Source organism: Girardinichthys multiradiatus, chromosome 24 (genome assembly GCF_021462225.1).
Source record: "Girardinichthys multiradiatus isolate DD_20200921_A chromosome 24, DD_fGirMul_XY1, whole genome shotgun sequence".
NCBI classification, from domain to species: domain Eukaryota; kingdom Metazoa; phylum Chordata; class Actinopteri; order Cyprinodontiformes; family Goodeidae; genus Girardinichthys; species Girardinichthys multiradiatus.
In genome coordinates, this window is record NC_061816.1 from 2,112,086 (window position 1) to 2,138,311 (window position 26,226).

At 39.5% G+C, this 26,226-nt stretch overlaps 3 protein-coding genes across 12 annotated transcripts in view; 2 read left to right on the top strand and 1 right to left on the bottom strand.

Moving 5' to 3' along the window:
* Positions 1-17,298, top strand: part of LOC124861475 — a 337,361-nt gene extending 320,063 nt beyond the window's left edge. For both annotated transcript variants that reach the window (XM_047355270.1, XM_047355269.1), the window contains one exon: positions 16,997-17,298. In XM_047355270.1, coding sequence (XP_047211226.1) covers positions 16,997-17,184 — 188 coding nt within the window. In that variant the 3' untranslated portion in view covers positions 17,185-17,298. The remainder of the gene's footprint in view (positions 1-16,996) is intronic.
* The window catches only part of LOC124861391 (NACHT, LRR and PYD domains-containing protein 3-like), a 923,911-nt gene that overhangs the window by 735,293 nt on the left and 162,392 nt on the right, over positions 1-26,226 (top strand). The gene's annotated exons all lie outside the window — the stretch shown is intronic.
* Positions 1-26,226, bottom strand: part of LOC124861426 (gastrula zinc finger protein XlCGF57.1-like) — a 1,067,819-nt gene that overhangs the window by 343,482 nt on the left and 698,111 nt on the right. The window contains exons 1-3 of one of the 7 annotated variants that reach the window (XM_047355195.1): positions 22,629-22,899; positions 12,257-12,442; positions 1,385-3,983 (exon numbers count right to left, since the gene is read on the bottom strand). The exons of 3 other annotated variants lie outside the window; for them this stretch is intronic. In XM_047355195.1, coding sequence (XP_047211151.1) covers positions 1,906-3,983; positions 12,257-12,442; positions 22,629-22,767 — 2,403 coding nt within the window. In that variant the 5' untranslated portion in view covers positions 22,768-22,899 and the 3' untranslated portion in view covers positions 1,385-1,905. Of the gene's footprint in view, positions 1-1,384; positions 3,984-12,256; positions 12,443-22,628; positions 22,900-26,226 lie in introns of those variants that run through there. 3 more of the 7 variants (XM_047355192.1, XM_047355194.1, XM_047355193.1) reach the window with 3 other exon arrangements.

Sequence of the window (26,226 nt, forward strand, 5' to 3'; positions counted from 1 at the left end):
TCTCACAAAATTAGCATATTTCATCCGACCAATAAAAGAAAATTGTTTTTAATACAAAAAAACGTCAACCTTCAAATAATCATGTACAGTTATGCACTCAATACTTGGTCGGGAATCCTTTTGCAGAAATGACTGCTTCAATGCGGCGTGGCATGGAGGCAATCAGCCTGTGGCACTGCTGAGGTCTTATGGAGGCCCAGGATGCTTCGATAGCGGCCTTTAGCTCATCCAGAGTGTTGGGTCTTGAGTCTCTCAACGTTCTCTTCACAATATCCCACAGATTCTCTATGGGGTTCAGGTCAGGAGAGTTGGCAGGCCAATTGAGCACAGTGATACCATGGTCAATAAACCATTTACCAGTGGTTTTGGCACTGTGAGCAGGTGCCAGGTCGTGCTGAAAAATGAAATCTTCATCTCCATAAAGCTTTTCAGCAGATGGAAGCATGAAGTGCTCCAAAATCTCCTGATAGCTAGCTGCATTGACCCTGCCCTTAATAAAACACAGTGGACCAACACCAGCAGCTGACACGGCACCCCAGACCATCACTGACTGTGGGTACTTGACACTGGACTTCTGGCATTTTGGCATTTCCTTCTCCCCAGTCTTCCTCCAAACTCTGGCACCTTGATTTCCGAATGACATGCAGAATTTGCTTTCATCCGAAAAAAGTACTTTGGACCACTGAGCAACAGTCCAGTGCTGCTTCTCTGTAGCCCAGGTCAGGTGCTTCTGCCGCTGTTTCTGGTTCAAAAGTGGCTTGACCTGGGGAATGCGGCACCTGTAGCCCATTTCCTGCACACGCCTGTGCACGGTGGCTCTGGATGTTTCTACTCCAGACTCAGTCCACTGCTTCCGCAGGTCCCCCAAGGTCTGGAATCGGCCCTTCTCCACAATCTTTCTCAGGGTCCGGTCACCTCTTCTCGTTGTGCAGCGTTTTCTGCCACACTTTTTCCTTCCCACAGACTTCCCACTGAGGTGCCTTGATACAGCACTCTGGGAACAGCCTATTCGTTCAGAAATTTCTTTCTGTGTCTTACCCTCTTGCTTGAGGGTGTCAATAGTGGCCTTCTGGACAACAGTCAGGTCGGCAGTCTTACCCATGATTGGGGTTTTGAGTGATGAACCAGGCTGGGAGTTTTAAAGGCCTCAGGAATCTTTTGCAGGTGTTTAGAGTTAACTCGTTGATTCAGATGATTAGGTTCATAGCTCGTTTAGAGACCCTTTTAATGATATGCTAATTTTGTGAGATAGGAATTTTGGGTTTTCATGAGCTGTATGCCAAAATCATCTGTATTAAGACAATAAAAGACCTGAAATATTTCAGTTAGTGTGCAATGAATCTAAAATATATGAATGTTAAATTTTCATCATGATATTATGGAAAATAATGAACTTTATCACAATATGCTAATATTTTGAGAAGGACCTGTATATTCATGGTATTTGTTTTCCTTGTTATTCACCATTGTTTGTCATAGTGTTTCCTGCTTGAATGGCTGGATGATGTCACCAATTACCTTGCTGGGTTCTACCAATTAGAGGGTTTTCTTTGGAGCATTGCTTTGTTTTTTTTCTCTTTAAAATAACTTTTGAGTTTACTTCTATTACATGGTCTATTTTGCAGATCCTTTCTTCATTATGTAGATGAGTTTGTAAATTAGATTAGTAATTTTATTTTTTGTTTCTCTGTTTAGATTTTGTTTTTGTCTTTTTGTCCTGTTTAATTGTGGCTTGGTCCACTCAGGTGCAGGTGTGTTGCCAACTGGCTATAAAAACAGTGAGTTCTTGGAAGCTTGAGGGGTTGTCGGAGTCAAACGTAACAAATAAAAAGTCAACAGAAGAATCTGAAACCGGCGGCTGATGCTGTTTTCTTGTTCATCTTGCTGCTCCTTGACGACTCTACTTCACAATGCATCACAACCAAAAGGTTTATCTCCTGTGTGAATTCTCATGTGTGTGTTTAATTGTGACTTGGAGACAAATCTTTTTCCACATGCATCACAACCAAAAGGTTTATCTCCTGTGTGAATTCTCATGTGTGCATTTAATTGTGACTTGGAGACAAATCTCTTTCCACAAGCATCACAGGCAAAGGGTTTGTCCCCTGTGTGAATTCGCACGTGTATGTTGAATTTTGACTTGTAGGCAAATCTTTTTCCACATGCATCACAACCAAAAGGTTTATCTCCTGTGTGGATTCTCATGTGTGCGTTTAAATTTGACTTGGAGACAAATCTCTTTCCACAAGCATCACAACCAAAAGGTTTATCTCCTGTGTGAATTCGCAAGTGTATGTTGAATTTTGACTTTGAGACAAATCTTTTTCTACATGCATCACAGTTAAAGGGTTTGTCTCCTATGTGGAGTTTCATGTGCGTGTTTAATTTTGACTTGAAGAAAAATCTTTTTCCACATGCATCACAACCAAAAGGTTTATCTCCTGTGTGAATTCTCATGTGTATGTTTAATTGTGACTTGGAGACTAATCTTTTTCCACAAGCATCACAACCAAAAGGTTTGTCTCCTGTGTGGATTCTCATGTGTATGTTTAAATCTGACTTGGAGACGAATCTTTTTCCACATGCATCACAACCAAAAGGTTTATCTCCTGTGTGAATTCTCATGTGTGCGTTTAATTTTGACTTGGAGACAAATCTTTTCCCACATGCATCACAACCAAAAGGTTTATCTCCTGTGTGGATTCTCATGTGTGCGTTTAATTTTGACTTGGAGACAAATCTTTTTCCACATGCATCACAACCAAAAGGTTTATCTCCTGTGTGGATTCTCAAGTGTGTGTTTAATTGTGACTTGGAGAAAAATCTTTTTCCACATGTATCACAACTAAAAGGTTTATCTCCTGTGTGATTTCTCATGTGTATGTTTAAATTTGACTTGTAGGCAAATCTTTTTCCACATGCATCACAACCAAAAGGTTTTTCCCCTGTGTGACATCTCATGTGTGTGTTTAAATCTGACTTGTAGGCAAATATTTTCCCACATGCATCACAACCAAAAGGTTTATCTCCTGTGTGAATTATCATGTGTGCGTTTAATTGTGACTTGGAGACAAATCTTTTTCCACATGCATCACAACAAAAAGGTTTTTCTCCTGTGTGAATTCTCATGTGTCTGTTTAATCTTGACTTGGAGTTAAATCTTTTTCCACATGCATCACAACCAAAAGGTTTATCTCCTGTGTGAATTCTCATGTGTGCGTTTAAGTATGACTTGTAGGCAAATCTTTTTCCACATGCATCACAAATAAAGGGTTTCTCCCCAGTGTGGACTTTTGTTTGTCGTTTTAAATCATGTTTCCAGTTAAAACCTTGACCACACTCACCACAATTAAACTTTTTACTACCTATCTGAACTTTTGTCGTCTCATTACCGGAACAATCTGAAGACGTTAATCTTGGATGATATGTCATGTGACTCTGAAGAGAACGTCTGTTAGCAAATTTTCCTCCACACTCAGAGCAGCTCAAAGATTTGTTGACAGTGTTTCTGCCTGACCCTGGAGTCCTGCTCTCCTTCCAATCATCCTCACTGTCTTCAGTTTCAGAGTCTGATAAGTGTTTAAGCTCAGATTCATGATACTTCACATCATCATCCTCTTCATCATCTTCACTGTCTTCAGTCTCTGAAAAGTTGGAAGTGCCTCCATGATTATTTGGATCTGGGTTTCTGCTGGATACTGATGTTCCACAGTCCTCTACTTTAATTTCTGCTTTTATCTGGTCAGTTGAGATGCTGCTTGGAAGATCTCTGTCTTCTGTTTGCTGTTGATGAAGCTGAGAGAACAGAGGTTTTTCTTCATCTTCTTCACTCTTCATATCAACAGCAGTTAATGGAAACCTGGTATCATCAGTCTCCTTCTTCACATTCAGTTCTCCATCCTGGCTGGCCCAGATTCTTTCATTTTCCTCCTTTATTTGGTCCATATCGGGACTCTGTTCTTCAGGAGCCTCTTCTTTAACATCTGCAGACATCATTGAAACACTTTATATGCACAATGAACAACTTTATCTTGACAATGTTACAAAGATGATAAAGATTAAAACTAGAGAAGAAAATCTGATAAATATTTTCACTGAACAGTACAGTAGGTAAAATCAGAGATAACACAATGGTATGATAACCTTGAGTGTAAGTATTACGGTTTCACGATGTCATGGTATAAATATGAGATTCTAAAACATAAATGTATACAATGATTTAATTGCCTCTCTTTAAAGCTGAAAAAGAATAGTATTGCATTGCTGATATAAAATAGAGTATATTTATTATTTTGTACATAAGCCTCTTTTGCCATTATTCTGATTTTGAATTACTTTTAGAGCTTTTATTATTAGCTAGATAATTTTGATTGGTTATTATTTTACTCAGAATGTTTTGAATCTATTTACTCCTGCCATATAGGTACATTCTTTTTACGGTGAACAATGGCATTTTTACTTTAGGTACAATATACAGCAAATCTAAGATCAACTACAGAAGAGAAACATTGCTGCTGGATAGTTTTAAAACAGCTTCTCTTAACATTCCAGCTTGAGTTGAGTCCTTCATATAGTTGTGAATCAGTTCACATAGCAAGGCAAGGAAAGGCAAGTTTATGTAGATCTATATGGCACTTTTCAGTAACAACACACTCAAAGTGCTGCAAAGAAAAGAAAACATTACAATGGTACAGAAAAGACAAAAACAACAACAACAATAATCCTTGGGAGTCACTGGTATGAAGTAGTTTGTGTCTAATTTTTCTAACAATTCCGGCTAAACAATAATAATCCTTGGAAAAAAATTTATGTTTACATAATTTCCCGGAGAAGTTGAAGATAACCAGCCCACCAAGGCCGTACAGGGGAGTTCGATTCAGAAAAACAATAATTGTTTCGGTTCAGGCCAACTCTTAGTTTTCCTTCTGCCTTAAATGTACAACTTTCTCCACGATTATACTATTTCACCTCCGAGTCCATGATCCAAACCAGCCTGCAATCCTGTGCAAGGATTAAATCCAGTTTGCGATTCTGCTTCCTTAAAGGAGACATATCATGCGTTAAAATTCTTCCTTTTCACCCTTAAATAATTCAGTTGTGGTCTATATGAAGTGGAACTGCAGTGCTTTGGTCTGAACTCCTTGTTCTTGTAGCTCCACAGGCTCCTCTTTTCCCCCTGTTCTGATGTGCGTCTTAGAGCAACTTGTTTTGGTGCTGTCTCTTTAAATGCGACCGTGACGCGGTGACCACGCAACTGAAGCATCTTCTGGAGAAGAGTCAGAGTGGATTTCATTTATTCTCCTTCGTTGGCCAACAAAAAAAACTCAAAAAACAGGTTTCTGGAATAAGAAGGCCAGAAATTTCACTTTGCCGATCGAAGACGTGAGTTTAACACGTAACCAAAAACCCCAGAGTTTCAAGGAGACGAATCGCCACCTTGTTTTGGTCCAAGTCGACTGTGATGGTCAGCTCATATTTTTCCTTTTTGCCAAGGAGGATAAAGGACGAAGATTGAAAGCTTTTCCTGAAGTTAACTGTGGACGCACATTAACTTCCAACTTTTTCCTTCCCCTCTCAACTCCGCTCAGAAAGAAGGCTTCAACAAAGTAAAACACATCCTTTTATTAATTTTATTTCTTTATTAGGAATAGCTGGGCAGGGTAGAGGAGATTTTTAGTGCGATTAGAGTCTAATGTGTGTTCGGAAATGTATATGCATGTCATTGTTTTGAAACTTGCTGGAACTTCTGGAGACCGCCGTGTTTCGCAAGTGTGTCTTTACCGTGCAAACACCTGTGGATATTATAACTGGACTGTTATAATAACCTCATGGTGAAATTCACCATTTTCTTTGTCTTCAAACTCACTGCTTATTAGTTTGCCGCTAAAAGTTTTATAACTCTTTGTGTGCTCAGCCCGCACAGAGTTTGGGGATGTTTTATGACTGAGTACAACTGAGTTACAGTTGGAACTGCGGCCCAACCTCCACTCACCACCACATCCCTTTGTCATATTATCATTTTTGCCATAACTGCTGGTTTGATCCCATACACACCCACTGCTATTTTGCTTTATATGTTTAGTTAGATATTTTACCCCTTTTGTGTAGAACTTTGCATGTTTGAGTAGGTGAATATTATTAAATGGGAAGAGCGAGTGTATCAGGGCTGTGATTTAATAAATATTCACATAGATAAAGAGAAGTTGTTGTGTTTATTTTGTGCAAGAGTGATTCGTCAGTCAAAATAAGGTTAAAAGTTCCCCACGTTTCGGCAGAAACGGTCGATTAAACAGTGACATCTCTGGTAATAGTTATCAATTATTACTGAGTATTTAACGGTTGTAATTATCAAAGGCGTTCAGCCACAATTACAAAACCAGAAGACATCTCTGGTCTCGATTCATAAATGAGGATTTTGGTTAAGAAATTCAGTCAGTCAAATTATGATTTTTCATTATAATTATTGATAAAGATTAATCAATCAAAAATCATAATTCCAACATATATTTCAGTCTGACTGTTGATCGCTATGCCAGGCAGCTTTGCAATGGCCAGGTAACTCCAAAAAGCAGAAATCCTATTATCAAAAATCCAAACATCTTCCATGTCCTCCACTGACATCAGACACACAATCTTCCATTCCTGCCAAGAATCCATTGTGTATCCGGAGAAAAACGTCCCGTCTGGGCAAGAGGGTTCCCCTTACCCCGTCTTCTCATCAAGAAAATTTGATCAATTGCGTTGAGAGACCAGCTGACCAAATCCATAATGCACAAGTTTAGACGGTATGCAAAGAGAGGTTCCAAAAGAAGACAGACAGAGCTGACGCAGCAGCATGGCAGAGCCTGACTAAACACACAATCTAACTCAGTGAAACTAACCATCTAGTAATACAGTGCCTTGCGAAAGTATTCGGCCCCTTTGAACGTTTCAATCTCTTGCCACATTTCAGGCTTCACACATAAACATATAAAATTCAAATTTTTTGTGAAGAAGCAACAACAGGCGGGACACAATCGTGAAGTGGAATGAAATTTATTGGATGTGTCAAACTTTAACAAATAAAAAACTGAAAGTGGGGCGTGCAATATTATTCGGCCCCCTTGCATTAATACTTTGTAGCGCCACCCTTTGCTGCAATTACAGCTGCAAGTCGCTTGGGGTTTGTCTCTATCAGTTTTGCACATCAAGAGACTGAAATTCTTGCCCATTCTTCATTGCAAAACAGCTGGAGCTCAGCGAGGTTGGATGGAGAGCGTTCGTGAACAGCAGTCTTCAGCTCTTTCCACAGATTCTCGATTGGTTTCAGGTCTGGACTTTGACTTGGCCATTCCAACACCTGGATACGTTTATTTATGAACCATTTCATTGTAGATATGGCTTTATGTTTTGGATCATTGTCTTGTTGGAAGATAAATCTCCGTCCCAGTCTCAGGTCTCTTGCAGACTCCAACAGGTTTTCTTCCAGAATGGTCCTGTATTTGGCCCCATCCATCTTCCCATCAATTTTGACCATCTTCCCTGTCCCTGCTGACGAAAAGCAGGCCCAAACCATGATGCTGCCACCACCATGTTTAACAGTGGGGATGGTGTGTTCAGGGTGATGAGCTGTGTTGCTTTTACACCAAACATATCGTTTTGCATTGTGGCCAAACAGTTTGATTTTGGTTTCATCTGACCAGAGCACCTTCTTCCACATGTTTGGTGTGTCTCCCAGGTGGCTTGTGGCAAACTTTAAACAAGACTTTTTATGGATATCTTTGAGAAATGGCTTTCTTCTTGCCACTCTTCCATAAAGGCCAGATTTGTGCAGTGTACGACTGATTGTTGTCCTATGGACAGACTCTCCCACCTGAGCTGTAGATCTCTGCAGTTCATCCAGAGTGATCATGGGCCTCTTGGCTGGATCCCTGATCAGTCTTCTCCTTGTTCGAGATGAGAGTTTAGAGGGATGGCCGGGTCTTGGTAGATTTGTAGTGGTCTGATACTCCTTCCATTTCAATATGATTGCTTGCACAGTGCTCCTTGATATGTTTAAAGCTTGGGAAATCTTTTTGTATCCAAATCCGGCTTTAAACTTTTCCACAACCGTATCTTGGACCTGTCCAGTGTGTTCCTTGGTCGTCATGATGCTCTCTGTACTTTGAACAGAACCCTGAGACTATCACAGAGCAGGTGCATTTATACGGAGACTTGATTACACACAGGTGGATTCTATTTATCATCATCAGTCATTTGGGACAACATTGGATCATTCAGAGATCCTCATTGAACTTCTGAGTGAGTTTGCTGCACTGAAAGTAAAGGGGCCGAATAATATGACACGCCCCACGTTTCAGTTTTTTATTTGTTAAAAAGGTTTGACGCATCCAATAAATTTCATTCCACTTCACGATTGTGTCCCACTTGTTGATTCTTAACAAAAAATTAGGATTTTATATCTTTATGTTTGAAGCCTGAAATGTGGCAAAAGGTTGAAAAGTTCAAGGGGGCCGAATACTTTTGCAAGGCAGTGTATATCTAAATAATTTCTAACTTTTAAATATAGTTTTCTTTCTTCCTCCACAAAAATCTTGATGGGGAGCATTTAGATAGCCTGCAGAGCTATGTGTTCAGATCCAAACAGCCAGTGTTCCACCAGTACCACAACTTTACCAGACAAGAGTTAGAATCCTAGAATCTATTGACCAAGCTTACCAACCTCGGCACAAGACTGGTCCTAAAGAATTCTAGGGCCTAGGGAAGTCATTAAACGTATAACCAGGAACAGTTGGAAATGCTAGCTGCTGTAAACAAGACATCGAATTAAAGTGTACAAAAACTAAATGAAGGAATGATGAAGCTCTTATTTCCTGCATGCGGTTTTATTTTATTGTCTGAGCCACGAGACAAACAGCTAGTTATTCAAGCCAATGCCTAGCCATGCTGTGTGCCAACAAGCCTGCTAGGTTAGCCTGACTGAGTTGTCTCTTGAGGGTTGAATGACTAACATTTATTGCTAAAGTGTTATTTCTGGAATTGGTGTTCATCATGGTTCCTCACATTCTCATTTGATCCAAAGCTGGGATCATTTCTAATTTCTCACTTGTCCATTACTCTTCAACTGATTAACCTTCCATTTTCCTATTAATATTTTTCCTTTGGTCAGTAGTTCACTGGATGTTTCTAGTCTTAGGTGGAAAATTTTATTAACCGGCATATTTGACAGTAAGGTTGAAATATTCTGGTTAATAAATTCACATATATAGAGAGAAGTGGATTATGATTATTGATTAATTAATATTCATCAAGAATTATAGTTTAAAATAATAATTTGAAAAATATTAATTTCTTAACCAAAAATCATCACTTACGAATAGAAATCAGAGATATCCTCTGGTGTTGTGATCATGGGCTCAAAGCTCTTTAATAATTACAAATTATTAACCAAAACCACAAAATGTCACTGTTTATTCAACCACTACACCGAAGGTGGGGGAACTTCGACCTTGTTTTGACAGAAAAATCACTCTTGCACGAAATAAACACAAACGCTTCTCTTAATTAAATATATGAAGATTTATTGAAGCCAAATAATCCTGATATACCATTATTCTGGTCCAAAAACCTTCACCTAACTAACAAGCACCGTTCTACACAACGGGAATAACAATGACTACCTAACAATAATAATAAAAGAAAAAAATATATATATATGCATTTAGTGTCTATGAAGATCAAACCAGTAGTTTTATGGACAAAATGTGTAATTTGGGTTAAATGGAAATAAATCCTCCTGTCGTGTTGATGTCTTGATCGCAGCGATCAGCTGATGAAACGGTGGGGCCACGCCCCTTTAGCCACGACCAGCCGATCGCCCCAAATCTTGACAAAGAGTCATAAAACTCTGAGGCTGGAACCCAGTGGAAAATTTCCAGCAATAAAACTGGAACAAAGAGTGGTCGGGCGAGGCCCAGACCGCAGTTGCCTTGAATGAAAAACTTTTAAAAGTCCAACTTCTAACTCCTGGCTGATTTGAGATCAGCCAGACAAAACATTAACCACGCACGATTCAGCAGCGATTGCGCAGCAAATAAAAAATACAGCTCAGCATAACATAATTCAATCAGTATTGCATGCAACAAGTTAATACCTTAGATTAACTACTGGTGATCCTACATCACCTTAACTGCATGATCCTGCCCATACCTCTAAATGCTCTATTCGGTTTACTATGAAAAGAACGAAATTACTTTGAAGTTGATTTCTGCTCTCCACCGGTTGACGATGGATCAGGTCTGAAGAAAAGGAGGGCAGGGGGGGATCACGTGTCCGTGATCGAATTAAGGAAAAAAAAAAACGGTAACTTCTGATCCGTCCACAAGGGGAAAATATGAAGAACCTTTAGTCGACTGCATACACAAGGAGGAAACTCTTCTCCTTGGACATAGAACCTCTGTAGGTTTTCACCTGCGCCGGTTGTGGCGCGGTCTTCGATCGGCAAATAAATCTCCTGATCTTCTTGTATCAGACAGATTTCCAGCTTTCAAGCTCTTCCGGGAATGGCCTTGTGGAGCAAAAGTTCGCCTGCGAGCTTTGTCTCTCCAGAAATGCGCCTCCTATGCGCTGTCCTGCAACAGGTGGGAAATGGCCCCGAAACTCCATCTCAGCCGGTTTATACTTCCAGTGACGTCAGAGCTGCGACATCTGTTGAGCTGCGTGCGTCAAAATGGATGGACCCAACACCCCTTTTTGGCTAACTGTCTGAATATACATTTAAGTTTTGGTGATTTTTCAAAAATGAAAAGTTGAATTTAGTCTCTCTAGGTGCTGTGTAGATATCTTTATTTTCTGTTTGAGTCATATTTTTCCGTCCAATCAGTTTTCTTTATCATCTATTACGCTTTCCAACTGTCACATCACAGTATTTGCTGTGGAACAGCTAAATAAGGTCATGGACTTCCGGCTCATCAATTACACCAATGTGCCGTTTTTATTTCTTGGTGCGGTTTTGTAGTCCTAGCTCAAGTTTCCCTACGTTGCAAGAGGATAAGTTAAGTTTGGTTATTGCGGGATCAACCCACACTATTTATTACACGGTGCCCCAGCTTTAGAACCTCTTTGAAGTGCCTGGTTAAATGTAATTTTTCATGGAAATGTTCCCACATCAGTGGGGAAATTCCCCCTCATTCACGCCTTCAGTCCTTCAGGAACCTCCTCCAGGATCAAGAAGGATTTGCTGAAAGACTTCATCTGATTAAGGGGTCATTGCCTTCTGTCTATGGAAACGATGGACACAGCAAAGTGGTAAGCTGCAAATAACGCTAAAATATCAACAAACTTTATTTTAGACATAAATATATTGTGTTGATACGACGTCCTGGCCATTGTTCTGACAGCAGTAGCATGGTGTCTTCTGCTGATGTCAGAGTTGTGTGCTGCTTTTAGCTCCTTGAGGACAGAAACGTACAGCATGTTCTGAATAGTATTATTACATTAACAGTTTTTCATGTTTTTGCCGTATTTGTCTTGTTTCTGTGTCGCTAGATAATTGTATCTCTGCTGTCAAACTACAAAAATGGCCTAACGGGTTAAAGTGGACCGCTTTTTGACCTGGAGGGAGGCGGGGTGTGAAGTGTCTCAGTTGCATTTAAAGAGACAACACCAAAACAAGTTGCTCTCAGACACACGTCAGAACAGAAGGAAAAGAGGAGCCTGTGGAGCTACAAGAACAAGGAGTTCAGACCAAAGCAATGCTTTTCCACTTTATATAGACCACAACTGAATTATTTAAGGGTGAAAGGGAAGGATTTAAAAGCACGATATGTTCCCTTTAATTGTATTATAAGGAACACAGGGGTTATAAGAGTTACCAACAATGATGAAAGAAATATTTTGCTCAGCTCAGAAACAATATTTTCCACAGCTCTCTCAGCATCTAAAAAGAGACTTACAGTTTGTCCTTTTTCCACTTTTGCTTATTTCTCCTCCACTCCTGTCTAATGGTACAACAGGTTGAGTAAATGGAGTAAAATCAATAAACAGGCATGTGGTCAGAAAGCACAACATCATCAATTTCCAAGTTGCAAATGAATAAACCATAAGATAAAACAAGGTCCAGTGTCTGCGTATGTTCATGGGTTTGGTGTCCAATAAATCTAAGAAGTCCTTCACCAGATGTCAGAGCAGCTCACAAGAATATTAAAACCCCCAACAATTAAAACCTGCTCGTCTTATCATTAATTTAATAAAGTCACACACACAAACAAATCCTTACTCTTGATAGGAGCTGCAGTTAATGGAAACCTGGTATCAGTCTCCTCCTTCACAGTGAGCTGCTCTCCTTCCTGGCTGGTCCAGAGTTCCTCCTGTTCCTCCTTTATCTGGAGGGGCTCTGGCTCCTGCTGATCCACATCAGAACTCTGTTCTTCAGGAGCCTCTTCTTTAACATCTGCTGGCAGCACTGAAACACATTACATGCATTATGAACAACTTCATGTTTCTAAGCTGGTAAAGATTCACATTAGAGAAAAACATCTGATCAGCAGTTTAGAGAAAACTGAACCTCAAGAACCGACAGTTTAGGTCATGTGCAGAATCTCATATTTAACCCCTGAATTAAATCACTATTATATAAAACATAATTGCCTGAGTTTTGCTGTGAAGCAGATGGTTTGTGAAGTAGATATTGTTCATTTGAATATAGCACAGACACCAGATATAACATGATTTAGATATTTAGTACAGTGGTAAGAAAAAGGAGACCTAATTTAGTATAAATCAACCACTAGATTGCTGCAAATTGCTCCCTAAACAATTCTTGGTATGTGTGAAATATGCATCAAGCGACATTAGTGGACACTGTCTGAGGGAAATGCATCAGAACTTATCAGTTATTTTATGGTCCATAGTAGCTTTAATTATTAAGTAACACTTTTATACGAGTGTGTTAATCCATGCTTGTGGCTTTATGTCCAGAATATTTAATGTGCATATGATAATACGGATAGCAGGAGCTCTCTCCACATGAGAACGATTCCAGGTTATTTTATTATGTTTCATATTCAGCGACATGTTTTGTCATAAACATGGCCGTCCCATTAAACGAGGGGTCTGCAACCTTTACAATCCAAAGAGCCATTTTTGCCCTGAGTCCAGCTAAATAAAACTCATTTAAAGCTACAAATGTTCAATTCAATTCAGTTTTATTTATATAGCATCAATTCACAACACATGTTGTCTCAAGGCACTTCACAACAGTCAGGTACATATATTCCAATTGATCCTAACAATTGAACAGTGCAGTCGGAGTTAGCTTTTTATTCAAATTGGATAAAACGTTTTTCTATCTAAGGAAACCCAGCAGATTGCATCCAGTCAGTGACTTGCAGCATTCACTCCTCCTGGATGAGCATGTAGAGACAGTGGACAGTCACTGGCGTTGACTTTGCAGCAATCCCTCATTCTGAGCATGCATGTAGCGACAGTGGAGAGGAAAAACTCCCTTTTAACAGAAAGAAACCTCTAGCAGAACCAGGCTCAGTGTGAGCGGCCATCTGCCACGACCGACTGGGGGTTTGAGAGAACAGAGCAGAGACACAAAAAGAACACAGAAACACTGATCCAGGAGTACTTTCTATGGGAAGGAAAAGTAAATGTTAATGGATGTAGCTCCTTTAGTCATTTCACCTAGAAAGAAAGAACAGATAAACTCTGAGCCAGTTTTCAAGGTTAGAGTCTGAAAGAAAGCACATATAATTAGTTACAGTAAAAGCTCAGTCAATCGCCATGTCTAGGAGAGAGAAAGGGTTAAACACTAAAAGACAGGGCCATGTGTATCATCGGTAGAGGGTGAGCATTAAGTTGTTGCCAGCAGAAACTCGGACGATTCCCCTCTCCAGAAAGGTGTCACAGGTAGACACAGAGCCAGACCAGGTGTAGCTTCTAGGAAGAGAAAAGAGAGAACAAAGTTAAAAACTGAAATAACAGCAAATAATGCAAAATTGGAGAGTAGTGTGAGAATGTAGCGAAGAGGGTGAAAGTGGTCATTATGTCCTCCAGCAGCCTAAGCCTATAGCAGCATAACTACACAGATAGTTTCAGTTCAGATTATTTAGTTAAACGGCGCTTATTTACAACAATGTCGTCTTAAGGAACCCCACAAAGGGTCCCACTGATGGTCATTGTTATACTAAAAACCACAAGGATTGGGATACCTCTCTCTGTCAGACTGATTATAACCATTGGAAAAGAGAAGGGGTCATACAGGTAGCAGAAATGGAGGGTGTGTTTGCACCTCAACCATAACTGAGCCGGTTTAGGCTAACCCTGACTCCCCCTTACTCCAACCAAAAGGGAGGGAGGAAGGCTCCCTCCCTGATAACCTAAGCCACTCTAACTATAAGCTTTATCAAAAAGGAAAGTTTTGAGCCTAGCCTTAAAAGTAGACAGGGTGTCTGCCTCACGGACTAAAACTGGGAGCTGGTTCCACAGGAGAGGAGCCTGATAACTAAAGGATCTGCCTCCCATTCTACTTCTAGAGACTCTAGGAACCACCAGTAAACCTGCAGTCTGAGAACAAATTGCTCTGTTAGGAACATATGGAACCATAAGATCTCTGATGTATGATGGAGCTAGATCATTAAGGGCTTTATATGTGAGGAGGAGAATTTTAAATTATATTCTGGATTTAACAGGGAGCCAATGAAGGGAAGCTAAAATAGGAGAAATATTATCTCTTTTTAATTTTCATTAGAACTCTTGCTGCAGCATTTTGAATCAGTTGAAGGCTTTTAACTGCATTTTGTGAACATCCTGATAGTAAAGAATTACAATAGTCCAGCCTTGAAGTAACAAATGCATGGACTAGTTTTTCAGCGTCACTCCTGGATAGGATATTTCTAATTTTGGCAATGTTCCTGAGGTGAAAGAAGGAAATCCTAGAAACCTGTTTAATATAGGATTTAAATGACATGTCCTGGTCAAAAATAACACCAAGGTTTTTTACTTTATTACCGGAGGTCAATTTAATGCCATCCAGGTTAAGTGATTGACTAAGCAGTTTCTTTTTTAAAGACTCCGGTCCAAAGACGACAACTTCTGTCTTGTCTGAATTTAGAAGCAGAAAATGTAAAGTCATCCAAGTTTTTATATCTTCAAGACATGCTTGTAGTCTATCTAACTGGTTGGGCTCATCAGGATTTATGGATAAGTAAAGCTGAGTATCATCAGCATAACAGTGAAAATGTATCCCATGCTGCCTGATAATTTGACCTATTGGAAGCATATATATAGTAAAGAGAATTGGCCCAAGTACTAAACCCTGTGGTACTTCACAATTAACCCTGAAGTTTAAAGATGATTTATCATTTACATGAACAAACTGGAATCTGTCAGACAGATAAGATTTAAACCAGCCTAGTGCTGTTCCCCTGATCCCTACAGCATATTCCAGCCTTTCTAAGAGAATATTATGGTCGACTGGATCAAATGCAGCACTGAGATCTAACAGAACCAGAACAGACACAAGTCCATTATCTGAGGCCATAAGAATATAATTAGTGACTTTCAGCAGAGCTGTTTCAGTGCTATGATGAGCTCTGAAACCTGACTGAAACTCTTCAAACAGGTCATTGCTGTATAAATGTTCACACATTTGATTAGCAACTATTTTCTCAAGAATTTTAAATAAGAATGGAAGATTGGATATAGGTCTGTAATTTTTCAAGTCATCTCGATCAAGCGAAGGTTTCTTAAGTAAAGGTTTAATTACAGCTACCTTAAAAGCCTGTGGTTCTGATCCATTTACTAAAGATAGATTAATCATATCTAAAATGGGGCTGGTAATCAGAGGGAACACTTCCTTAAATAATTTGGTTGGGATTGGGTCTAACATACAAGTTGAAGGTTTAGATGAAGCTAATATTTCTGATAACTCAGGAAGCTTCACAGGATCAAAACAGTCCAAACACAGATCAGGTTCTGCAGTTATTTCCAATGTTGTCTCACTTGCTGAGGATGAAGTAATCATCTTCGGGAGTATGTCAAAGATTTTCTTTTTAATAGAATCAATTTTATTTAAGAAGAATCCCATAAAGTCATGACTGCTAAGAGCTAAGGGAATGGATGGCTCAACAGAGCTATGACTCTGTGTAAGTTTAGCAACTGTACTAAAGAGAAACCTAGGGTTATTCTTGTTCTCTTCTATTAATGATGAGAAATAAGCTGAGATCTTATGTTCAGTAAGCCACATTTGTTTTATTTTTCTTTTCGGTCTGAGTTGTGTTTATTTTTATGAGTTTTTCCTGATTTCCTCCTTTTAGATTATTTTTTAACCTATTCAATTTTGGCCGTGGGTGAGACACTGTCTTAATAGGGTAATGGCTGGGTAGCAGTACAGAAGTTGCAGAGAGGAGTATTAAACTACAACCCTGCTTCCTGGTCTGAACCCTGGGTTGTCAGAGTTGTTACATGACCCTTTGATAAAAGACAACTTATAATTTCTGATAAATGTCCACTATGTTAAATTTGTTTTCATTTTAGAGCCCATTTTATTTTTAGGTTACAAAATAATGAGGAAAAAAGGATGGATACATTTTCCTTTATGGGATGTTGATATTTGTGGAAAATGATGTAAAAACAGCACATAGTTTCCAATCTAATGACAAGAAAAACAGATCTAAAAATATATTACCAGTTCTTTTAGTGTCATTCTGTTGAGGAAATTCAGTGGAATTGGTTTGTTAATAAAATCTAAATAACAGCTAAAACGTACATTAATTATCTTTATTTTAAAGTTGAGCTATTATATGTCCTTTTAAACATTTGGGTGGGTCTATGGGCTATACAAAACATGTTAATTACATTTTTGCACAAAATCATCCTCAGACAATGAGATTTCACCTCCTCAGTTTGCCCTATTTTTAGCTATTTTAAGGCTCTTGCCATTTTTATACCAATTAGCTATATCTTACCATGCTCCCCAACAGCACTTCTCTCCAATAATCTGTCTCTGCAGACCTGCTTCTCCTTGCTACACGTGAAGATGGCTGCCAGCAGATGAATCTCTGTTATCAGACAGCAGGAGGATGTGCATGGACACTTGTGGGTCTTTGCAACCAACATCAGAACATCTGCTTCCGCTCCACTCGGTATCGCTCTGCTCGGTACGATAACTGTCGTTTCCATGGAACCACTGATGGTTGAAGCTCTGCCTCTAGGCATCAGTGTACTACGCTGTGCTGCTATTAACGTTACTGTGTGACATTGTCACATTAAAGTCATCTGGTGAAATGATACAAAATTAAAACATAAACTCAATACTAATGTTTGTATTATTGTTTATGCAAGAATGTCTTCTATATGTTTTTTATGTACAAAATGATCCACTGGGATAATTATCTGGACCACAGCCCAGCCAGAACTTATAAAATAAGGCTGAGGAGTTTTATTGTGAAGGGGGACTGGCAGGAGAAGCAGAGGAGAGATGCTGCTTTCTGGATGGTGAAGATCCAGTTTCCCTGAAGAAGTTACAATTTTGGGCTTTAGGAGGATCCTCTACTGAAAATCAAGTGGGTGGAGCTCTGCTTCAGTTGATAGTCGGGGTGGGACTCAGGTAACGTAGATGTTGAAACCGAGCGTTTTCTGGAAAAAATAAAACATTCATTTACAGCCAAAAAACAGCTGAATGTTTTTCTTTTCAGACTGTTTGTAGAAGCATTAAAGAAAAGTGAATTTTGCATAATTGGTCCCCTTTAAAAACGCGTTGGTTCTTTATCAATTTCAGCCAGTTATTAAGAGCCATTTTGAATGGTCCAAAGAGCCATTTGTGACTCAGGAGCCACAGGTTGCAGACCCCTGCCCTGAACAGCTGGGCTGGACTAGGAAAGCATTCATGAGAGAAACAGTCAAGGTGACAATGGCAACTCTGGAGGAGATGCAGAGATCCACAGCTCAGGTGGGAGAACCTGACCACAGGACAATGCACTCCATAAATATACTAATTATGGCCAAGTGGTGAGAAGAAAGCCACTGTTGATGGAAAGCCATGATAAACCCTCTTTGCAGTTTGTTACAAGCCTCGTAGGAGACACAGCAAAAATGTGGAAGAAGGTCTTCTACTCAGATGAGACTAAAACTGATCAAACTAACCAAAGCTTTATGTTTGGCGCTACACTAACACTGTTCATCACCCTGACCACTCCATCCCTACAGCCATACATGGTGGTGGTAGCTTCATGCTGTTGGGATGCTTTTCTTCAGATGGACAGGGAAGCATATTAACATTTTAAAATGGCCCAGTCAAAGTCCAGACCTAAATCCAATCTGTGTCTGAGGCAAACCTGTATATTTGATGTGCACAGACAGTTGGAGGCCGGCACTGTGAGCTTCTGATGGAGGATGTCTGGGTTGATGGAGTTTAACTTTATGTTCTCTTTCCCTAGAAGCTACACCTGGCCTGGCTCTGTGTTTAGCTGTGACACCTTCCACTTGGCTCCGTCTTTCAGTGTTTATCCCTGTCTCTCTCATAGACACTGGTTGAGCTTCTACTGTGACTAACTGTATGTGTTCTCTCGAATCCTCTAGACTTGAAATCTGGCTCAGAGTTTATCTGCTTATCTGTTAGTTGTTCTCTTCTAGATGAAGCCACTAAGGGAGCTAATAATGCCTTTAACATTTTACTTTTCTTTCACATAGAAAGTTCTCCTGGATCAGGGCTCCTGTGTTCCTTTTGTGTCTCTGTTCTGTTCTCTCAAACCCCCAGTCGGTCTAGGCAGATGGCCAGGAGGAGTGAATGCTGCAACTCACTGACTGGATCCAATCTGGTGGGTTTCCTTAGAAATTATTTAACCAATAAACTGAATCTGACTGCACTGTTTGATAACTAGGATCAACTGGAATGAATGTCCTTGACTTGGAATCTGTACGATTCAACTGAACTGACCTTGAGACAACATGTGTTGTGAAAACAGTGTAGTATTGTTTCATCTATTTCGCAATCATCATCTCTTTAGGTTTGGTCTACATAATAAAATAATAATACTATGAAGTTTGTGAACAAAACAACATTTCAAGACACATTCAAGCTCTTTCAAGGCCCTGTAGAGTTCATCTACCTTGACCAGAACCCAAACACCAGCACTACTTAGAAGATGGAAGAAATAGACATCTACAAATGATCTTTGCAAATTGAGAAAGTGTGTTAGAAGTTACTTTGAATGGATTATCTCCATTCAGATTGCAGAGAGACGGTTGCACCACCTACCAGGAGATGGAGGTAATGTAATACCAAACATGAGTCCAGACTGCTAATGTGGCTGTTTTTATTTTATTCAGTCAGAATTCATTAATTTATAAATCAATTAATTTTAGGTTACTTTAAATGTCTCTAGATAATTGACTGTGTTGTAATATAACATTGATATTTTAACATATTAATTGATGGATTAACTACTTATCATATACAGGTCCTTCTCAAAATATTAGCATATTGTGATAAAGTTCATTATTTTCCATAATGTCATGATGAAAATTTAACATTCATATATTTTAGATTCATTTCACACTAACTGAAATATTTCAGGTCTTTTATTGTCTTAATACAGATGATTTTGGCATACAGCTCATGAAAACCCAAAATTCCTATCTCACAAAATTAGCATATCATTAAAAGGGTCTCTAAACGAGCTATGAACCTAATCATCTGAATCAACGAGTTAACTCTAAACACCTGCAAAAGATTCCTGAGGCCTTTAAAACTCCCAGCCTGGTTCATCACTCAAAACCCCAATCATGGGTAAGACTGCCGACCTGACTGCTGTCCAGAAGGTCACTATTGACACCCTCAAGCAAGAGGGTAAGACACAGAAAGAAATTTCTGAACGAATAGGCTGTTCCCAGAGTGCTGTATCAAGGCACCTCAGTGGGAAGTCTGTGGGAAGGAAAAAGTGTGGCAGAAAACGCTGTACAACGAGAAGAGGTGACCGGACCCTGAGAAAGATTGTGGAGAAGGGCCGATTCCAGACCTTGGGGGACCTGCGGAAGCAGTGGACTGAGTCTGAAGTAGAAACATCCAGAGCCACCGTGCACAGGCGTGTGCAGGAAATGGGCTACAGGTGCCGCATTCCCCAGGTCAAGCCACTTTTGAACCAGAAACAGCGGCAGAAACGCCTGACCTGGGCTACAGAGAAGCAGCACTGGACTGTTGCTCAGTGGTCCAAAGTACTGTTTTCAAATGAAAGCAAATTCTGCATGTCATTCAGAAATCAGGGTGCCAGAGTCTGGAGGAAGACTGGGGAGAAGGAAATGCCAAAATGCCAGAAGTCCAGTGTCAAGTACCCACAGTCAGTGATGGTCTGGGGTGCCGTGTCAGCTGCTGGTGTTGGTCCACTGTGTTTTATCAAGGGCAGGGTCAATGCAGCTAGCTATCAGGAGATTTTGGAGCACTTCATGCTTCCATCTGCTGAAAAGCTTTATGGAGATGAAGATTTCATTTTTCAGCACGACCTGGCACCTGCTCACAGTGCCAAAACCACTGGTAAATGGTTTACTGACCATGGTATCACTGTGCTCAATTGGCCTGCCAACTCTCCTGACCTGAACCCCATAGAGAATCTGTGGGATATTGTGAAGAGAACGTTGAGAGACTCAAGACCCAACACTCTGGATGAGCTAAAGGCCGCTATCGAAGCATCCTGGGCCTCCATAAGACCTCAGCAGTGCCACAGGCTGATTGCCTCCATGCCACGCCGCATTGAAGCAGTCATTTCTGCCAAAGGATTCCCGACCAAGTATTGAGTGCATAACTGTACATGATTATTTGAAGATTGACGTTTTTTGTATTAAAAACACTTTTCTTTTTTTGGTCGGATGAAATATGCTAATTTTGTGAGATAGGAATTTTGGGTTTTCATGAGCTGTATGCCAAAATCATCCGTATTAAGACAATAAAAGACCTGAAATATTTCAGTTAGTGTGCAATGAATCTAAAATATATGAATGTTAAATTTTCATCATTACATTATGGAAAATAATTAACTTCATCACAATATGCTAATATTTTGAGAAGGACCTGTAAGTAGTATTAAACATCTTCCTAAAATATTAAAACTGAAACAACATGAGATGTTTGTCCAAAACTCCTGCAGCTGTAATCATTCCCAACAAACAGATCTTTGTGCTTCCAGCGGCTCCCATACCGCTCCTCTACCGTAATACACCATGGATGGACGCATCTGATTTCTACCGTCAGCGATCGTCGGCTCACTTCACCGCAGTTAGATGATCCTCTGTCGTTTCAAACTCTAATATTTCTGAGCTGGGCTCCAGAAGCTCCTGCTGATGTTTCACTATCCTAACAACGAGTTCTAATTCAGAGGAATAATCCACCAGCAGACTGAAAACGGCTCCTAAACTTTAACTACCATCCACACAGTTGGCATGAAGAAGGAAACATCCAAACCTAATCTGGGCTGGAAAACATCATCCATCATCTGGTGTCTCTTCCTCTGCTGCGTCCTGCCGCTGTTTGAGCTCCTGCTTCCCTCCAGTTTCTTTGACCAGATGTTCCTCAAGCTGCTGGACTTCTTTCCAGAGTTCATCAACTGCTGCTGCTGCAGCTCTCTTACAGCTTTATCAACACTCCCGCTTCTGGGCTGCTGAGGAACAGAGAACAAAGGATGAAGAACCCGGAAGAGATCCACGTGTTTGGGAAGAGGGGGCGGGGCCAGCGGAACCGGAAATAAATGTATTGTTGTTATTATGTATTACTGTTGCACGTGTGTTTTTACAGTTGTTGACAAACACGATGTTTAAAATGAATATTTCAAAATACGGATGAAATGTGTTGAGACAAGGTAACAATTAAAATGTCGAGCAATGAGCCAGGAGGCCCCAAAGATTGAAAAACATTTGAACATTAGAACAAACTTCCAAGGAAACACAAATATTTCTAGTTCCACCTGCCTTCTTGTTTCAACAGGTTTGGATATCATTTATATTTAAGTCAGAATCCTTGTAGACTGCAATAAAGGGGGATTTTAGTATAGAAATTGTGCATTTGTGTAAAATAATAATGGATTAGTGATCAATTCTCAGCATTTCTGATCATATTTAGGGACATAAAATATTCAAATATCAGAAAAACAAACACTGTCCACGGCATAAATATCTACTATGTTAAAATTTGTTATTATTTTTAAAGAACCTATTTTATTTTTAGGTTCTATAATAATGAGAAAAAAAAAAAGAGGATGGACACATTTTCCTCTATTGGATGTTGATATTTGTGGAAAATGATGTAAAAACATCACATAGTTTCTAACCTGATGACAAGAAAAATAAATGTTAGGAAAAGTTTGTGGAAATCTAAATAACTGCTAAAACCTGTATTTATTATTTTATCTTCATTTTTAAAAACAAACACACATCAGATCCATTGACTTATATCGGCTCACTTCACCGCAGTTAGATGATCCTCTGTCGTTTCAAACTCTAATATTTCTGAGCTGGGCTCCAGAAGCTCCTGCTGATGTTTCACTATCCTAACAACGAGTTCTAATTCAGAGGAATAATCCACCAGCAGACTGAAAACGGCTCCTAAACTTTAACTACCATCCACACAGTTGGCATGAAGAAGGAAACATCCAAACCTAATCTGGGCTGGAAAACATCATCCATCATCTGGTGTCTCTTCCTCTGCTGCGTCCTGCCGCTGTTTGAGCTCCTGCTTCCCTCCAGTTTCTTTGACCAGATGTTCCTCAAGCTGCTGGACTTCTTTCCAGAGTTCATCAACTGCTGCTGCTGCAGCTCTCTTACAGCTTTATCAACACTCCCGCTTCTGGGCTGCTGACGAACAGGGAACAAAGGATGAAGAACCCGGAAGAGATCCGCGTGTTTGGGAAGAGGGGGCGGGGCCAGCGGAACCGGAAATCACGACCATATTTTTAGTGTCATTATGGACTACCGTTTCTACGTTTGTTTACAAACATGATGTTTCAAAGTGAATATTTTAAAATAAGTATGAAATGTGGTTAAACAAGATAACAATTAAAATGAGCCAGGAGGCCCCAAAGAATGAAAAACATTCAACATTTGCAACTGTGGCTCAGGAGTCAAGAGTTTGTCCTGTAAAAAGTTGTATTTGTGAAATATAATAATGATCTAAGTGATTAAATCTCACACCTTCTGATCATATTTAGGGACATAAAATGTTCAAATATCAGAAAAACAAACACTGTCCACCATATCCAGGATAAACCAGGAAATATATCCTTCCAAACCTTTTTGACTCCTGAGTCACACGAAGAATGATGAGGGTCGCAGATGTGTGGGTTATATCAGCATCTTTACATTACTTGGGGAAATGTTTGAGTTAAATCTTTGTGTAAAATTTGAACAAATACTCCTCCTTGTTTAGTAGGTATGAATATTTGTGTAGCAACATCCAGACCTTTATGGAGGACCAGGAGAGCCACTGAAAAAGAAATACCACAATTTCCATTTTAACATTTAAATGATACAATTAGAAATCCAATTTCAAAAGGGTAATTGCACCTTTTAAGTTTAATTATGTTAAAGGAATTGTACATTGTATTTATTAATCCATTATTAAATACTGCAATTTGAACATGTATTTTCAAATCCTATTTCTAAATATAGATTTAAAAAACAAAATTCATAAATCTGATTATAAGTAGCTGTCCTTATCAAACATTTAAAAAGGTAATTCCTTTTCACCTTACATTTTCAAATCCTTTTTGTAATTGCATTTTCTTTTTACTTTACCATCTCCATTTCAAAATACAAATCAGCTCTCATGGTACTCCCTCTGGGTTTTAATTATTACCCTCTGTTTTATTTCACAGTGACCTTACATCAGGAGCTTATATCAGAACCAGATCCACATGGAATGAACAACGAGATCCGAATACTAACTGTTAACTCATCTGGATAAACCAATTAAGGTAAAACTGTCTGGTATCTCAGACTGCTTTCAGCCCAGATTTAGAGACCACCATCTCCAGAGGTCACTGTAAAGGTTTCAGCCTCACCTGATTTGGACATTCATGAGTTTTCCAGTTACATATGTATATGGTTTATTCTTAATCTAAACAAAAATCAGCCAAAAATAACACAATTTTCTAAAATTGTACATATATATTCTATATACTGTCTATATACTATATACTGTTGATTAAACAGTATATAGGAAAGATTAATATGTTTGTGACCCCTTGTGGCAGAAACACTTTAGAACGACATCTGGAGATTAGTTACTTTTAACCATCCCGGGATTAATTTTTATATTCAAATAATGATTAATATGATGATTGTTTAAGGATTACAAATATGAGTGGTTTTATTTTGAAATACCATATTACATGAGGATTAAACTTTTACACTGACATCTATACATGGCATCCTCCTAAACTAGACATAATGACCCTGAGATAAGAGTTTTTTCTTTCAATATACATTTAAGAGGTTTCCATGTTTATGGGGTTTTAATTTTGAACCTCAATACCTCATGTGGATGTGAAAAAGTGTGAAATAACTAAACATCTTTTATACATTAGATTCTTCAGAATAGACCTGCTTTGCTTTGATGACTGGTTTACACTCTTGGCATTCTCTCCATGCAGGGAATCACAGGGAAAGCAGGACATGGAAGAACCTTAGATAATGTGAAATGCAACAACATTTTATTTCCTTTTGGGATAAATAAACTGTTTTAGAAGGGACGTTTTGACAAGGCTATAAGGTGGCATGCTTTGAAGAACCGATTACAGACAATATCATAGTTTTATTGTTAGATGGGGATGAACCAGTGACGAAGTCCAGGGCTATGTGGGACCAAGGCCGGCTGGGACTGGATAATGGTTAGAGTAGTCAGTCTCTGAGATCAGGAAGTCTCTCAACAGATAAACTGTCTCACCTTTGTCTCTTCAGACTTGGGGGCTGCAAGCTTTCGAGAGAAGCTGTGAAGCTTTATTTTCAGTTCTCAGCTCACCATGATGACAAATGAGAGAGCTGGACCTGAGTGACAACATCCTCCAGGAGTGAAGCTTCTGTCCTTTGGGCTTACCAGACCACCGTTTAGACTGGAAATCTTCAGGTCAGTCACTCTGGTCACCTGCTCATTGTTAGCAAACTGTCCTTCAGCTGCAGTGGAGGCCCAGACATTTGTTTCAAAGTCACCCTCAGGTTATCACATTCGGAAATAATGTATTTCCCTTGTTCTTCTTTCACACATTTTCAGACAGAGTAACTGTAACCTCTCAGGAGACAGTTTTAAACCCCTGTCTTCATGTCTTCAGTTCTCATGTCATCATCATGTCAAGTGAGAGAGCTGGACCTGAGTGACAATAATCTGCAGGATTCAGGAGTCAACCTAGTGGTTCCGGCACTGTGGAGTCCACACTGTGAACTATACATTCTTAGGTTAGAGCAAATTTTTATTTTACTCCTTGTCCTGCAGTTATCTTAAAACACTCCTAAGAAGAACCTTGAGTTTTAAAAGCTATATTCACGATTGACTATGATTGACTGCAGTAGGCTTTTTGAGATTTTTCATTGTGGTGAAGCTTTTCTCTCTGATGTCCTTTTCAATACCAATATGACCTCTAAAAGCTAATTTTAAAACAGTTATATGACAAAGAAAGGGCTGCAGAGTACATTAAAGCAAAATATTTCTAGTTTTTTTCAAATCAGCAGTTCAAGCTCAGAACAATTAGTGTCCAACTGTGCTGTCCTCGGCGAACACCCCACACAATCCAACATGTTGAATATCCCCGATTTGTGGTCAGAGTGGTCCCGACGTCCTTCCTAGCAAACTAGATCACTGTTAAGACATCACACATAGCAGGAATGTGTTATGGATGTATGATTCTCTTTTCGGGATAATGTCTGAGAAGCACATAGTTTAGAACAAAATCTTTGCTGACAGGAAGAGCTAGTGTTGTAAAATGGGAGTTTTTTTGGTCCCCTTTCCCCCCTGTGCACCACCGGGTCTGTTTCTCTCTAGTTCCGAGACCAACCAGTAAAACCAGCAAAGTATTTACCTTGTGAAATAATTAGAAATGGTTCAGTATAAAATCAATATTTAATGCCAAAATGATCAGTGAACAGAGTTACAATTGAACAATTGAACAGATACAGAGTGACATTCACCTTCGGTACCAGGCCCCCCTCAGCCCATCTAAAGGATGAACCGAGAGGAGCAAAGAATGGAGTGTGAGTCCTGCATTT